The sequence below is a fragment of the Phoxinus phoxinus genome, assembly GCF_949152265.1.
Source record: "Phoxinus phoxinus genome assembly, chromosome: 24".
Classification (NCBI taxonomy): Eukaryota; Metazoa; Chordata; class Actinopteri; order Cypriniformes; family Leuciscidae; genus Phoxinus; species Phoxinus phoxinus.
Window position 1 is genome coordinate 21,425,440 of NC_136899.1, and position 17,495 is coordinate 21,442,934.

The 17,495-nt window shown below is 36.9% G+C and overlaps 1 protein-coding gene across 3 annotated transcripts; it reads right to left on the reverse strand.

Moving 5' to 3' along the window:
* Positions 1-2,159: 2,159 nt before the first annotated feature.
* On the reverse strand, positions 2,160-14,922 carry mastl (microtubule associated serine/threonine kinase-like). Of its 3 annotated transcripts, none has more exons than XM_079600944.1 (13): positions 14,775-14,922; positions 14,250-14,683; positions 13,484-13,621; positions 13,174-13,313; positions 13,007-13,095; positions 12,814-12,920; positions 11,020-11,179; positions 10,746-10,909; positions 8,336-9,442; positions 8,089-8,230; positions 4,844-4,957; positions 4,591-4,692; positions 2,160-2,870 (listed from the first exon to the last, which is right to left on the reverse strand). In XM_079600944.1, exons 2-13 carry the CDS (start codon positions 14,403-14,405, stop codon positions 2,713-2,715), a joined length of 2,577 nt encoding a protein of 858 aa, XP_079457070.1. In that variant the 5' UTR covers positions 14,406-14,683; positions 14,775-14,922; the 3' UTR covers positions 2,160-2,712. The 3 variants fall into 3 exon arrangements, with proteins under 3 accessions (XP_079457070.1, XP_079457071.1, XP_079457072.1); XM_079600945.1 differs by having other exon boundaries at positions 14,250-14,416; positions 14,684-14,815; XM_079600946.1 differs by lacking the exons at positions 2,160-2,870; positions 4,591-4,692; positions 4,844-4,957; positions 14,775-14,922 and adding an exon at positions 7,471-7,586 and having other exon boundaries at positions 14,250-14,642.
* Positions 14,923-17,495: the final 2,573 nt, after the last annotated feature.

Sequence of the window (17,495 nt, forward strand, 5' to 3'; positions counted from 1 at the left end):
ACAATAACCTGCCAAGTGTCTTTAAAAAAGAGACCAAACTTAAATCTTTGGTCCAACGTATTCAAGATTTACGGCAGATTGAGAAAAAAAAACTCAAAAACAGGTTTAACAGGTAGTAATAAATGGACCATAACTGTTCCATAAATATAATTCAGTACCATAAAATCTCCTACAAATACAAAAACAAAACAATCTTATTTACATTATGTACATTCATTTTATTGAAATAATAAAAAAGGTAATTTTTTAGCAGTTTTGAAACAACAAAAACAAAAAGTTGTGTATATACATTTCAGTCGGGTTGAGGTCTGGACATTGAATGGGCCAGTGCAACACTTCAGCCATTCTGTTGTAGATTTGCTGGTTTGCTTGGGATCATTGTCCTGTTGCATGACCTAATATCGGCCAAGCTTTAGCTGTCGGACAGATGGCTTCACATTTGTCTCTAGACTACTTTGGTATACAGGAGTTAATGGTCACTCAGTGAGGGTAAGCTGCCCGGGTCCTGTGACTGCAAAACTAGCCAGAAATCATCAACCCTCCATCAGTGTGATGGACAGTTGCTATACGGTATTTGTGCTGCGTTTAGTTTTCGCCTAACTTGGTGCTGTGCATCAACAGCTCCACTTTGCTCTCGTCTGTCCACAGGACATTGTTCCAGAAGTCTTGAGGTTTGTTCAGATGCAACTTTCTTCCAGGCTTCCTCCTGGCAACCCTTCAAAGCATACCATACTTCTCCAGTCTTCTGCACTTTAACATTTCACATGTTAACCGAGGCCTGTAGAGTCTGAGGTGTAGTTCTTGGGTGTTTTGCGATGTCTCTGAGCATTGCACATCTGACCTTGGGTCGAATTTGCTGGGACGTCCACTCCTGGGAAGATTGACAACTGTTTTAAATGTTTTCCACTTGTGAATAGTCTTCCTCAATGTAGAATAATGGACTTCAAATTGTTTGGAAACGGCCATATAACCCTTCCCAGATTGATGGCAGCAAGATTTGCTTCTCTAGATCATTATTGATGTCTTTCCTCTGTAAGGTTGGAAATAATCCAAGATTATTTTAACGCAACAAAGACACTTGCTTTTCTCTCAGACATTTCCAGCACAGCAGTGCTAAGACTGATGTGGGCCTGTAGGCCAAAGCTTTTGGAGAATGGGGGAAATTGTGATGGTCTGATTGGTCAGTTTGAATATCTCACACCTAGGTGTTAGTCACATGGTCGGAGGAGATGACAAAACAAGTTTGCAAATGTTCTTCTGTCTCTTTTCTCTGGATGCTGGGCTGGTGTTGAGAGAGTCTCTCTCTCTCTCTCTCTCTCTCTCTCTCTCTTTCTATTTCTCTCTCTCAGGTAACATTTTACATTTATGCTGGGTACAAATGATTTAAATTCTCATTACATCCATATTGTAACTATTTTAAGTGTAAACATAACCTTATTGCACATTGAACCTTTTTTAATTCATGGAGTCAGATTAAAACGAGATAATTGCATATGAGAACATGTGTCTTATTTAACCAAAAAAAAGGAACACGCGCGTCCTTTACCGGCTGTTCGAGAAACCGGAAGTTGGGCCGAATAGCCGGCTTACACCTCCTTGGTATTGTGTGAACACACACCTGAATGCTCCAGACCAGCAAACCGCCAGAACTTCTGCTTTTATAGAGTTGGTCACACTTACTGAGGATCAAGTAATTAAAATAATTTGATTAGCAGCGCCTTACTTACCCACTTCATTGCTATGGAAGTTAGTTTGTAGCCCATGGATTTCCATTTGGCCACTTTTTTTTTTAACATAATGACATGGTGTAATGTGTCACATGTTGTTTATCTGAGGTTGAATTTACCTCATTTTAAGACCTGCCAAGGACCAGATGATTTTTGTATTTTGTCCTTATGCATAAAACCATAGAATTGAATAGTGCCCCCTTTCTTTTTCACATGACTAATATATACATATAAATATATATATAAATAAACTATATACACATATTATCATATATCCACGGAGTCCATACAACAGAAACAGAAAAAATATATTGTAGTCTCGAATTAAGAAATTCGTTTCCCCGGCCTCCAGGAAGTGAATTCATTTATTTCTATCTGACAAACAGCACAGGTTTTAGGTTTCAAGTGAAAATCAGAAATAACGCTCATCTTTTAATACAACAGTTGTATTTTATTTAATCATCTTAAAAAAAGGCAAGTGACAAGTTATAATCCACAAACATTTTAAGGTGTTGTGTAAATTAAACAATTACAAATGAATAAAACTGATGTTTTTGAAGCAGCAACCATGTTCAAAACCATACTTGCTGTAGACTAGTTAAAACATTTAGCATGTTAAAATTACAATCAGACAAGTAGTTTTCAAGAAAACATGATAAAAACAGCAGTCTTCCATCTAAATGTGCACCGAGAAAGTAAATAGTAGTGTTGCAAAATATATTATTTTTTTCCCCCAAACAAAGATAACTGAAGATTTTACACCACAAGCTTTGCAGCATTTATGTGCTCACTGCATTTCAGAATGCTTTCCAACATCAAATCTGCATATACATTTTCAAGAACATAAAAACATCTGACATGAATAACTGAGACAGAAGGAAGGAGGACAAACACGAGCACAGTGTGTGTGTGTGTGTGTGTGTGTGTGTGTGTGTGTGTGTGTGTGTGTGTGTGTGTGTGTGTGTGTGTGTGTGTGTGTGTGTGTTTACAGACTGAAGCCCGATACAGTGAGATGTTGTGCTGTGTTTCTCGCCTGGAAGTACGAGGTGTCGGTCTCGTCGTCGGGCTGAGGGATGAAGGGCATACTCTTATGATGAAGGTTTTCCCAGTCCACACCCTCAAAGAACGCATGATACTTCAGTTCTACAGAAAGACACAACATACATGAAAACATGCTAGTGTTGAGATTAAGGTAGTTTTAAGAATTTGTCATTAACAATTCTTGTTAGTAAGATTAAAAAGTTTTAGATACTAGTTCAAAATAATTCAATAAAAAGACATTTTGGCAACAGTTCTTCTAACCCTAATTGATGGAGTGTGTAGCTTTTCATTTCTTAAACAACCATGTAGGAAGACACATCATGGTCATATTCCTGGATGACAATGCCAAGATTCATCAGGCTCAAATTGTGAAAAAAAAATTGTGAGGGAGCATGAAGAATTATTGGCCCCTCTTGCATTGTCAATACAAGATCTTGAGCAAAAATTAATAAACCTCTTTATGTAAATAAATGTTGTAATGTTATTTCCATCAAGAGGTGCATCAATTTTTGATCAAGATCATATCACACCCATAAACATCAATCACTTCACTGAATGCTTGTCGGCTAAGAAATAATTACTACCTTACAATCCACATTTGAATGTCACAACATCGATCTCTATCAAAAAATAACGTGCATAATACACAGCAGTATTCACGGGAAGTAAAGGGTCCAGAAAGTGCAAGCATTACCTGGAAAACCCACACTACCAGATGTTTAGAGTACGTTATTGCTTTGCGAGAAGGAGAAAATGGCGGCCTGAGCGGCTTCAACGCGTCAGAGATGATAGCATGTATAATACACAACGCACATGAGTATAAATGTACTGTTTACTCGCTGAAACCGGATCAGAAGGATCAGTGAACTAAGAGAAATACTTCACACTGCATGCTAAAAAGAATTAACGCCAATCCAATTGAAAAACTTCAGTGGTTAGTGAATATTATGGAAGTAAAATAATGCCAAATGTTTTTGAAATAAAAAAGCCTGTTGAATTGCATTTCTTGAAAAAAAATATGCATTGCATTAACCATGCTTGCATTTTAATGCATTGTATTTTAGGACTTGCATTTTTTTATTGCCTCAAATTCAACATGGTTGTATATTTAAGCTGTGAATATTTCTATTCAAAACATTTCAAACACATTTTCATTAATAAAAATTTAATAATCCATATTCACCTTTCATATTTCAATTCCAAAATATTCAAACTGTTTAAAAATACAACCTATAATATTCAACAGGCAATTTTTGGTCCATTTTGTTTCGCTTTACAAATTCGCTTCCACAAATTCAGTGGTTCAAATTCGACAGTAAATCAGAGAATGTCTACGGAGTAAATTCAACATTGACATCCAGGAACTGCAGAAAAAGCAGTAGATTACCGAGCATAATCTCCATCTGCTGTTAATCAACCTCACCAGCAGTGCAAGCGCGTGTTGTTGACGAAGTTAGAGCAAGCCATTCATTCATAAAAACTGATTTATAGAAATGTAAGTGTATTTGTGATTATTATGTGGGCTGTCTTTATGTTTAATTCAGTGTCTTCACGGTCCCTGTGTAGACTACATGCATCTGTCTCTACAGTGAACAAGATTCTAATGTTATTCTCTCGATGCTGATGTACAGAACAAACGTTACATTTGAGGTAGACATACATTTCTCTTGGTTGTTTATTTGCCTTAACTTTATATCGCGGCGATTTGCTGCAGTACTAGGGTTTCCCTCAATAATTCAGGATTGCTGGACATATAAAATGCTGTGATTTTGTTGATTATAAATATGTTAAAAATATGAATTTGATATATAAGATGATTCACCTTTAAAGCCAGCTCGCTTGTTTGGATCCATGGTGAGAAGAATCTCAATGGCATTTCTTGAATTCTGGGTTAACTCCTCGTCTCCATTTGGCCACGGTATATCTGAACACATCATTAGATGAAGAACATGAAGATCAGAAACAGTCAACACAACTTTCTTTTCATGGTGCTGAGGGGAAAAAAACGTAACTTTAAGTTGTTGTTTTTTTAACTCGTTTCATCACCTTTGGCATGTACTTATAATCACTCTTACCTCTGTTGAGAATGTTCTGGAACACCAGCTGTGGAGTCTCATCGTTGAAGGGCGGGACTCCTGTGAGAAACTCGAACAGACAGACACCTAACGCCCACCAATCCACCATGAAATCTGTTGAAGAACAACAAAACCCACTTACGCACTGATTTATTAGTGCAAACATGCAACATGGCTCAAAATGTGTTAGAAATGTGACCACTATTATAAAGAGGTGACAGCAGTGACTGAAGTTGATTTTTAGGCGGGAAGGGAAAAGCAGAACACAAAACCAGCTTGACGTGAACTCAAATCAAGATAGCTAATGTTACATTACAAAACTGAATAAAAAAAAAAAAAATCAGTCAAAGATATTTACCTTCAACACTGATAAACTTAAAGCCTAAATGGTAAAGTTTCTGTGCCAGTAGCAGCACGGAACAGAATTGTGAAAATAACTATTTTAAGAAAACAACTGCCCAGGATGAGCTGGGTGGTTGCCAGAGTGTTGCTATGCAGTTGCTAGGGTGTTCTGGGTGGTCAAAAAAGCTGAATCAAAAGTGTCCAGCACCTCAAGTTTGTAGATTTGACTGGGTCCCTTCTTCAATGCAAGTCTAAAGTTTTTTTCCACCTGTTTTATTTTAAAAAAAAGTTGTCTGTTTGTTTGTTTAGAAAAGTAATAAAGAAATAGTAAGAGTCAATAGTAAGAGTAAGGTGGGTGGTATTAGCTTTTGATGCGACTGACCAGAGTTCGATGCGTTTTGCAAAGAAAACACTTTTTGTTGCCATTTAGACTTATGCAAATAACCGCTGTCTGTCTTTAAGGCTATGGGACAAACAGTGCAGGACTAATTGAATGCCAGTTTGTTCAAATTGATTTATGCTTGAGTTTTAACATAGCATATTTGTACAGCCGAATGCATAGCTTTTTAAAGCATACCTCATTTGATAGTATTTACAAACACAGGAGGTCCACATGCTAAAAAAAAAGTTTCATCCCTGTCCAATTGCTGAGCTATTTCTCGAAATTTGCGACACGCATCGTATACCCTCGGCTCGCATACTTGCAAAAACTAAAGTATACTTTGGGTTTAAAAAGTATATCTAAAGTATACATCAGTTTTTTGTATACGCGATTTGGCAAAGGCTGCGATTATTTTAATGCCCAGCTTGTCAGTGCAGTGCGGCTGACCGGTAGTACGTGCTGCTCCATCTGAACACCAGAGGGCACTCTCACGCAGACACGCCAAATATGCCCACCAAATTTGACGCGTGTTGCTTTTTTTATAAATGGACATTATAAGCGACTCAAACTCACAGTGCTTTCAGATGGAGCAGAATTTACAACGGATCACAGAGCCGTACGTCACTGACAAGCTGCGCATTAAAAAAATAGCAGCCTTTGCGATAATAATCCAAATCGGTTAAGAATGATTTCCATGTTAATTGCGATTAATCGTGCAGCCCTAGCACAACACATTTTGGTCATCACCATTGTACACAAGTAGGCAGATTTTTTCTAATTGGTCATACTCCGTAGACTCAGCTTGCTCACGCACTCATAATCGTTAATCAAAATAACTTTCCCTCCTCTTGAAGCGACATCTCAGCTCTTCTCTGATGACATGAGAGATCACAGTGGCAAAACAAATCATGCAACGATCCAATCAACTCCCAATTGACAAAAACAAGTCCTGCCTTGCATTGTTTTCTTGTTCCGGATGAATACTGTTGGTGTTGCAGGGCTTGATTTTTGGCATGGGATTGTGTGTATTGAGCATAATTTTACTCATTCCCGCAGATTTTGTGCTCGCGCCCAAAGTGTGTGAACATAAAGCCGCCTCTCAGCACTAAATGGAGTTCTTTTTCACTGTTTATTGCGCTTAAACAGTCAAATACACACGAAATAATGTCAGTAAACACAGTCAGTTGTTTTAAGGGAATGTAAACAGTTGAGAAAGAAAGATCATGCATAACAGTATACTATATCTGTGCGTCAGGACTTAAAGAGACAGCAGCCTATACCTGATGCCAAATTATGAGATAATATTAAAAATACCTATATGGCAGTTGTAGCCGCTGAAAATGCTGAGTGGCTAGTAACTTTGAAAAACCACTTGCCACAGTAGCTGGTGAGCAAAAAGTTAATGTCAAGCCCTGCTCATGAAATCTGGAGACGCAGCAGACTCTGGACAGAGATGAACAACTCTCTAAATGAGCAAGTGTTGAGCACTGTTGAAAGGCTATACGTTTGGCTGTTTGCATACGCTAATTTGTTGCATCTAAAGACTTCCATTGCTCAGCCATACAGGCCGTCCTGCCGCAAACTCGCACCCTCGTTTGAGACGCAAGTTGACATGGTCCGCTCGAACAGTGCAATGTTTTGAAAGCACCACAAAGTTAGCGTTCACACTTTTCAGGAAGTCAAGCCACAAATTACTTTTACTTGACTGCACAGTAAACTGGAATGCCAGAAAATATTTTAACATCAAAATTGCTTTTTTTAGTATAATGCCCCAGAATTCCCAAGCACCGTCATAACATCCCAACAGAGTTGAGACATTCAGCATTACTGAAGCATTAAGGGTTTATGAATCAGGAGCCGCCAATCACAAAAGCTGCGACCCATAATGGAATTAGTCAGCCATGTCCTTATATCTAATGCGGTAAAGGTAAGCTGCCCACACATGCACCAACATCTCCATGGCTTAGAATCTCAACTAATACTTTTTAGCATACTTACCATAGCGTACAGACCCTGAAACTAAAACATAACATCTGTTAATGAAGCAAAGTAAAAGATTCATTCCCACTTTATTTGTATATGTATTGTGTAACAAATATGAATTGTACAATTGTAATGTTGTATTGCAAAGCCCTTATGCTGCTATTGAGTTGGGATACGGGTAAGGTTAGGGACATGTTTGGCGATATTGTTAGGTTCAAGGTTGGGTGAAGGAGTAAGGGAAGGTTCAACAGTGTTAATTACAGATGTGACTATAGTTAAAAAAAAAATTTTTATATATATAACTACATGTACAGAGTAAGTGCACTGTATCCAATGCTTAATTTAAATACGTACCGGTATGCATTCCACATTTTGTATAATATCGTATTTCAGTATTATATGAGCTGTTGGACACCCTGCTCTCTCAGCCATTGCAAAATCCATAATGGTTGACAATTACCATTAACAACTAATATTTGAGACACATATCAGCACAAGATAAACATATATTTGACATACTGATCACTCAAACTCTTACCATGAGGTTTGCCTAATAAAAGTTCTGGTGCCAAGTAGTCAGGAGTTCCCAAAATAGGAGCCCCTTCTACACGTTCTGGACCTCTACGGACACTTTTGGGTGTTCTGTAGGGAGTTTGAGACACAATCATCTGCTGTGGAGTCTAGAAAACAAAAAGAAAATATGACTATTTCATTTTAAAATATTTTAAATCCAACTCAAATCCTTTTCCTCAGTTTTGTTTGAGTTAAAAAAGGCTCTTCCTCACCTGGTACATTGAGCTGCTCAGACTGGGCCTTTTCTTCTGAACTGGAGTCACTGCAGACTGGGCATTGAGGAAGGAGGTTGACGCAGACATCTCCATGGCATCCAAAGAGGCTAGGCTGAGATGTGATGTACAAGAGCGGTTTATGGAGCTGCAGTAGCTCCTGAACGCAACCACGTTCTTGGGTTTGAGGAAGCCTGGTGATTTGATCATGCTGTCAGATAGCCCATGAGGATGGTCAAGAAGAGAATGCTTAGATTCACCACTATACTGCTTTGAGCTGCTATGGTTTGGAGTAGCTATCGTGGGCCGAGCTGCCGGTGTGACTACGGAAATCTCGTTTTCATCCAGCTCCTCGAAAGAGGACGACAAAGCCTCATGTTTGAAGTCTGTCGATTTTTGTGGCGTGTTAGCAACCAGTGACATCTCGTGGACCGAGCAGTCCGAGTCTAAGCTAAGGCTTCTTCTGATACTTCGGGCATCGCCAGGTGAGGTTGGGGAGCTCAAGTTGGTCTCTGCTTTAAGCAAAGCCATCCCCTCGCCTTGATCTTCGAGATCAGAGAATAGATTTTTGGCCACAGCTATGGGACTAGATTGCTTTGGGCCCATTCTCTCACTGTACTGTTGACATATCGGTGCAGTTTTAACATCATCAAGCCCCACAGTTGAGAAAATCCCTGTCAAGCCTGTGTTGGCCGTTGAGTTGCCCTCAGGAATATGGAAGGACCTTTTGTACACTGCATTGTTTTTCTTGCAGTGGATCTCAGCCTGCTCTGGGCTTTTCTCTACATCTTCAAACGCTCTCTTTACTGAGACTTTGGGCTCTATTGGCGGCTCTGGCTTCATAAAACTGTTCCCAAATGACTGATGGGGAACAGCCTTACCCAGTGGGGTTGCACTGAAATGGAGCCTTTTTGCAGAAATATCTGGTTTAATATTTCTGCTATTGTCCAGTTGGTTATTGAGCGGAGTCAAAACATTGCTGTGATCCTGAGCGCGTGCTGGAAACATGTTCCTCCTCTCCGCAGGAGTCAAGGGAATGTTTTTTGACATTCTATTGCCCCTTTCTCTTCCGTTTCCTTGAGGAAGGTTCTCGCCATCTAGTAAATTCTAGAATTGCAAGACATTGTCAGGTTGATATTTTTATTATCATATACACTGAAAGGAAGCAACAAACTGATCAAAAGTGACAGTGAATACATTTATAATTTTACTTTCAAATAATGCTGTTATTTTGAACTTTCTTTTCTTCAAAGAATCCTGAGTATTTTTTGTATTGTGTTTTCAACATAATCGTGGTTTTATTGTGATAATAATAAGAAATGTTTTGTGAGCACTAAATTAGCATATTAGAATGATTTCTGAAGGATCATGTGACAATGAACTAATGACTGCTGCAAATTCAGCTTTGCTATCACAGGACTAAATTATACTTTAAAATATTTTCAATTTTCAATTATTTCAATATTAATATTTTGGTTACAATTTATCTTACAGTACGTGTACTTACAGTGTCCTTAACCAAGAAAGTACTGGTAATATAATGTAACTACATGGGTTAAGATTTTAGGTTTAGGTTCAGAGTTAGTACCTACAGTAGTTATAATAACCCAGTTATTGTAATAGCTATAATGAGGACATGGTACCGGTGTGTACATGCAGAAAAGGACTGTAAAATAAAGTGCTACCAATATTTAATATCTGCTATTACTGTACCTTGATTAAATAAATGCAGTCTTGGTAATATACACTGACACTTCTTTCAAAAATATTGATGTATCAAATTATAATGAATGAAATTATAAAAGCCAAATAAATGTGTAACTACCAAAAAAAACACAAATATAAGATTCCTGATAAGTGATTATTTGTCCATTTGTAACATTTTCTCTAATCATAATTCAGCAAAGTATAAAAACATATGTGAAACATATACACTAATACAAAACATACGATATACAACATAATAAAATACATAAAATAATTAGAATATTGTCATTTTAAAAAATACTTTGTTATTTTTGTACTTTGTGATAATACAATAATTTAAGGATTTATTTTACATATGCAAATATATTGGTACCTTATTGTTAATAGTTTTATTAAATATGTAATTGTGCTGCACATTTACTCTATTTTTTTTAAATACTTCGATTACATTTTGCACCAATTGAAGTTAATATCTAAAAACACTTATTTCATAACACTTAAATGTAATGTTCAGCTAATCTTAAAATGAATATCCATTTTTTCATACAGTACATTATAATGTTGTGAAACCTAAATTCACTTGTTGCATTTTAAATGACTGATTATAGTTTTTAATTTGTTACTTCTTATCTTACGCAGACAATATAGTATTGATCAATGCGCTATGAACCACAAGCCCTTTAATAGTAATGCTGAAACAAACCTGCTCATCTTCCCACATTGGGCTGACACAGTCTTCAGAATCAGTAGTGGATGGTAACTGGCACGAGTGGGTGCTTCCAACACTCCCGAATCTCTTCCTGGATTTCATCAGCCTTGGTGTCAAACTCCTAGCCAGCAGGCCAGGACTGAACACACTGTTGGATCCTAGAGAATAGCTCATGTTAGGCTTTACATTGTTCATTTACAGCTAAAACAAATGCCATTCTCAATAACACTAATGGCACACTCCGGATGAACATTATTCTGACACGTACCTAAAGCTCGATTTGTGCCTACTGGGGATTTCAGGTACTCTGTCCGTCTCTTCAGCAGAGGTGAACACAGAGAAATATTCCTCTGCTTGAGTTTCCCACAGGACTTGGGACTGCCAAACACTGTGCTGCTGTGACGCTTGCTCTCTGTCACCGGGGTATTCTGCCATTTCAAGTCAAAAGTATAATGTATTATACAAGCTGTTTCAAACATGTTGTAGACAATAGTACATTAAACATTTTTTTACAATTTAAAATGACCATTTTCTATTGTAATATATTTAAAATGTAAATGTATTCCTGTGATGAAAGCTGAATTTTCAGCATCATTCCTCCAGTCTTTAGTGTCGCATGATCCTTCAGAAAACAAACTAATATCCGGGTTCCCACTCTTTCATTAACACCGTATTAAAGACGTACTGTAGCAGTGTCTATCATCACTGCAGTCATATACTCACGGTAATATAAAGGTACGGCAAAATTAAGGGGCATATATTTTTAAAATACACTGAGGAGAGAGGGCTGGTAGAATGTATGAGAGAGAGAGTGAGTTAGGTCTAAATTAAATTATATAGATAAGGTAATTAAAACTAATTATTTGTTAATCACCTGTGCTGCAGGGTTTTTTAAAATCCAATTTAAGTCTTTTCAAGACCTTTTTTATACACAAATGAAATAATACAGTATTGGAGGGAGATCAGTTTATGTAACACCCTAAACAAACATGAAATGACTGTAAAAATTACGATTTAAATAACTTTACAGTTGAAATACAAGTTGACAAAAATGTTTCAGAAAAAAACTCACATTTCATACTTTAAACAATTTTTTCAAAATTATAAATGATTAAACATTAATTTAAAAATATGAGTATTAATATAAATAAAAAATATTATAAATATTCTAGTTGCCTTAAAAAGCACATTAGCTTTTTAACATTTAAAACTATGTGTAAGCTGTGTAAAAATATGGGTAGATCTTTGCACTGGAGTGAACAGCAACGGCAGACACTGCTGTGTCCGAAATCGCCCCCTATACCCTTAAATAGGTATTTGAGGGGACAGCCATTTGTAGTGGTGTTCGAAACCATTGTGGACATTATTGAGTGCACTCATACAATCCCACAATTCTGAGTGCACAACTGATGTATGCTCCACAGCTAGAGAATACCCATAATGCACTGTGAGAGTCGCACGCAGAATGAATTCCCGCGTTCTCGCCAGAAGATGGCGCCGCAGCTGAATCATTCATCCATTCATTTTTCAAACCGCGCTGGTCCAGCGTAATATCATACAGGTATAAATTCCCTTTTAATTGATTATTACATTGTTTAATTACGGTTTACACAAGTTCAGATAGATCTTTATTTTACTACTGGAGCTGCCAGTTTACTACGTTTCAATTAATTATTAAAACGCGAAAACAAAATATGCAAAAGCGGCAAACGTGTCCGAATTCACTCCCTCGTTTTCATTCACTCCTTCAGTGGACCATATTAGTGGAGTATTTTAGGGAATAGTGAATGAGGTTATAGGGGGCGATTTCAAACACTGTCAAAGTTCAAAAATTCAGTTTCAGTGTGCTAGCGTAGCCCTTTTGTTTTGTCAGATAGTGTGTGTCCAACACCAGGTAAAGCACCTAAACAGTGTAAGCAAGTACTCATTAGGAGAAGCAGAAATGTGTAAGTGTATCGGTTTCTTCAAACCTGGATTTACTAGGTGGAAAGGCTATTAAAATATGAACAACAGAACTGTGAGGGGGAAAAAAAACATGATATGAATCTGAAAATCTACTCACGAGACCAAGAGAGCTTATCAGTGACAGAACTTGACCGGGTGTTCTGAAATAATCTTTTTTAGGTTTCACTAAAGAAGGTGTGTTTAAAATGTCCATCAGGTTTAGTTCTGGATAGAGGGAAAGGAAAAATTTGTTAATAAAGACCAAGTATTTTATAATTTTGGTTGTTTAAAAAAAAACAAAAAAAACATACCTCTGTCAAGTTTCACCTTGGAGAGGCCAAAGTCTGTGAGTTTAATGTGACCCTCATTCGAGATGAGCATGTTGTCGGGTTTTAAGTCCCTGAATCAAATGACAAAAAAGTCAGTTAGTTTGACAAACAAAACACTAAATGACTCAATTCCTCAGTTTGAGAAATACCTGTGAATAATGCGGTGTCTGTGAAGGTAATCGAGAGCGAGCGAGACCTCAGAGATGTATTTCAGAGACATGTCCTCATCAAAGTACCCATAAATATGAAGAAGTGATTTCACATCTCCTCCAATCAGATACTCCATCACCTATGAAAGTATCAAACACACTTGAACCAGTTAAAATTTCACATTAATGCTGAGGTGAACTTAATAAATACATTTCTAACATTAGTTTTATTACAACTCAACATTTTCTACCTCAGTTATTTTTTTAAATGTAACCTGTACATGTTTTCATGAGATTCACCCTTACATACCAGATATACTTTAGTTGAGGTTTGAAGAGAGTAAAACAGGTGCACAATGAAAGGACTTTTACTGAGAGCCAGAGCATCTCTCTCAGCTTTCATCTGATCAGTCATGTTCTTACCCACCATGTCAGCTTTCTTCACCACCTGCCAGACAAAAGCAGCATTTTGTTCATCAATGCTAACAATTTCAAAATGGTGAAAATAAAAAAAGAAGTTTACTTATAATAGATATCACATTTTTCCGAAGTTGATTCCCATGATAAATAATAGCAAATATTGATGACAAGACATCGAGTTAAAGATCAATTTAAAGATCTCTAAATATTGCAGTATTTCTTATAAATTATTTAAACGTGCACTTTTTTTTTAAAGTAATGTGCTCTTATAATCTTTCATCAAAATAACTTCCCCTCCCTTTTCCAGGATCTCTTGGTTAAATAACGAGTGTGAAAACTTCCTTAATTTCTTCTCTGACACAATTAACACCACTCGAACCCAAGCTTTTACCTCGTACCTGATCCTGTTTTCTCTTTCAGAAATGCAAGGATATCACTTTAAAACTAAAATCCATCTTTTCTCCTCACAAAATCGACATTGTTGGCTCAGAAATTCTGCGCATTATTAATAATTGTCTCGCGACCAATTACGATCATTTTTCATTTTGCTAAATAAATACCTAACGTATAATTAATCGATTATAATAAAATGCGCATAATATATAAAATCTTATATAGAATAATAAATAACAAAACATAACTAAATATCTGTATACCTTGATTGCATAGAGTTTGGAGTTGCATGTCTTTCTGGCCAGGTAAACTTTCCCAAAGGCTCCTCGACTGATGGGTTTGACCAGCCCAAAGTCCTCGATGGAGGGAGCTTTCACTGCGCTGCTTGAGCCTTCAGATGAAGATCCATGAGCCTCCATCTCCGCCGTCGCTTCAAATATCAATTTAATCCAACAAACGTTAGACCACTTATCTTGCGGTCAGATGCCTCATTCACATGAGACGCATAAAAACAATTGTATGGTGATTATTGTGTTGAAAATCAAACACATATCATTCAGTCCACCGCATCCATTCTCACTGTTGACAAGCGCGACGAGTTTGTTTTGAAATTTGAAATGTGCCACATAAGTTTGGGTCCTAAAACGCGGTTGTTTAGGTTTAGCCGCCCAAAAGTGTTTAAAAAAAAATTAGTCACCTGAAAAAAAGAAGAAGAATGTTTATGTTTATCCACGATTGTATAAGAGATAATCTTTATTGTATAAATGTGATACTAATTTTATTCTTACACAAGTAAATTACGGTTACATTTCTGCAAACCGAGTCAGGCACAGCTTTGGCTACTTTGCGGGTCTTTAACGGACCGGAAGAACGGAAGAAGATAAGGCGCCCTCTGCTGGCCTGAACCATAGAGGCAAAGAACGTTGTCTTCTATACTCTTTGATAGAGGCCTGAACACAGTAGTGACCAAATAAAACCCTGGTTTAGTAACCTCATTTTTTTTGTTTTTTGTTTTTTGTTGGAGACATGTATATACAAAAAAAATGCAATCTTTTAAATTCCACATATTTGGGGAATTGGCCCACAAATGTCATAAACTGAGGCACAAACGACAAACAATACTTCATGCAATAATCAAACACTGATTGGTCCATCTTCAACGGCGCTGAGAAAAGTAACAGGTTCCACGTCACATCTCTGGGTTCTGCTCTATGGTTCTGCTGCAGCAGCGTTTAATAATTTACCAGAACAATTACAAACTTTAATTTATAACTTAAGAGCTGGTTATTATATCTAATTGGATCTTTTTAAAAAATGTAATGCGGATTTTAGCAAATATTGACACTGAAAAATAACTTATGAGCTGGTTATTATATCTAATTGGTTATTTTTACAATCTTATATGTGGCTTTCAGCAAATATTGGATTATTCGTTATTATTGTTCATGAGCCCAACATCCAAAGAATTCCAATCTATCTGAGGGAAGACGTGAGGAAAAGGAAAGGACTGCGTCTTTCAGCCTAATGCTGTTAAATAGAGAAAAACATTTTGCATTTAGCCTAATTATCTGTATGCATATTCTTAGTCTCATTATTGTTAGTCTTTTTTCACAGAAACACAAAATGGCAAATAGCCTAGTCTCAAGCACCGCAGCCCATAGGCCTACTGATCCACTAAACATTGGACGTCGGATAGACGTGCAGATTATGTCTATATTGGGTCCGTCAGTTCATGACCAATTATGGACATCTATTCAATGTCCAAACTAGGTCCACTATTTGGACAATATGACGTCCCAACTTGGACGTCATATTAACGTTCAACACTTGACCTTTGAACTGGGTAATTTTTTTGGACGTCTATGACAGGTGCAAGAAATATACATGATTAATATGTAATATTTTTTTTTATTTACAAATATCAACATTCTTGTTATCAACATGATTAATACATAGCCTATTATTTAAGATCCATTTGATTGTCTCAGCAGGTGATAACTGGAGATGCATACAAAGGTGTAATGCTGTTGCTCAAACAGAGCATTGGTGCTTGCAACGTAATATGATGGGTTTGATTCCCAGGGAAAGCAAACTGATAGGAAAGCAATGTAAGTCACTTTGTATAAAAGCATCTGCCAAATGCATACATGTAAATACATGGTACAGAAAACATGTCCTCCACCCTTTTGAAACATGGGACTACAGTTATAGAAGTTGTATAAAAACGGCGTCTAAAATTAGTCTAAATTTGATGTTGAAAAGACGTCCACAAACGACCACATTTGGGCTATAAATAACCCTTATACACGCAGGTCCCAGGGACATTAACATTAGACGTGTGGTAGACGTCGAAAAAAGACGTCGTCTAGCGCTACAAAACAACCCCTTCGGTGGACCGAAACTGGACGTCCAAAAATTACATAGAAAAGACGTCACATTGCGCAGGGTATAGGCCTCTGTAAGTTCAACTGTAAATGAAATAAAATGCATTTTCATAACCTGCACCTGGCAATTTATTTCTTAATCAGCGCTGATTTTCATAGGCGTTTCATGTTACATTTAAAGTCCGTTTTTCAATCAATACATTAAAACGGAAATAATAGTTTAAAAAAGGTGAACCAAGCAGTTTTTGGACAAGAGCCATTATAACAATGGCTTCGCTTCACTGTCTGCGCTTCAGAGAGCATCTCAAGCCGCTAAACTTATGGAAGGTGTTCAGTCAGGGAAACTGTTTCTCAAAAACGATTTATAGATTTATTTGGAACTATTTTGATTGACCATAAGTCATTTAATATTAACGTCTTTTTTTGAATGGTATAAAAATCAATAGGCCTGCATCGTGCCGTTCTGTAAGTGATCCCTCGTCTAATATGTATATTGTTATAAATATATAAAAACAACAGCCGACAGGAGCTTTTTAGTGAATTATAGTCTGTATCAGAAATGTGATTTATTGTAATATCTGTTGACTAAATTTTTATTTTATGCCGCAGCTTCTCTTGCTTACTTTTATGCATCAGTTGCAAAATGCTAAAAATATTATAAATAATAAACAGTGCCAGTTTTTGTATGAACAATCATGAATTGAAGTGTGTATCCCTCTTTGTGTCACAGACACTCGTTATGATGGAATTTTAGTTTGTTTTCACTAGTTTTCTGTCTTCCTATGTTCAGTTTCTCGTCACTTATCAGTTGTCATGGTGATTTATTTAATCATCACCGGTGTTTGTCATTATTTCCCTCATTTGCTTTGTATTTAAGTTGCAGTCTTTTCAGTGTTCATTTGTCCGATCACGTCAATGTATAGCGGTTAGTTGAATGGTTAGTTGATGAATTTATGTTGCTGATGTGGAGTTAACTATCTTCAAGGATATTCTGTCATGGTAATCTATAAATCGCTCGTATAAGAACTGTTGTGAGATGCACACAGAGTGACTTTCTATTGCATGTGAAAAGATGGATGCTAAAGTTTGAGTTGACTCACAAATGTACTCGACTACAACAACTTT

Excerpts from the sequence above, each read along its gene's own strand:
- mastl (XM_079600944.1), bottom strand. The coding sequence starts at position 14,405 with ATGGAGGCTCATGGATCTTCATCTGAAGGCTCAAGCAGCGCAGTGAAA. Across the intron at positions 9,443-10,745 it reads CAATGTGGGAAGATGAGCAG|AATTTACTAGATGGCGAGAA; the intron begins GTTTGTTTCAGC and ends TTGCAATTCTAG. Across the intron at positions 4,693-4,843 it reads CCAGAACATTCTCAACAGAG|ATATACCGTGGCCAAATGGA; the intron begins GTAAGAGTGATT and ends TGATGTGTTCAG.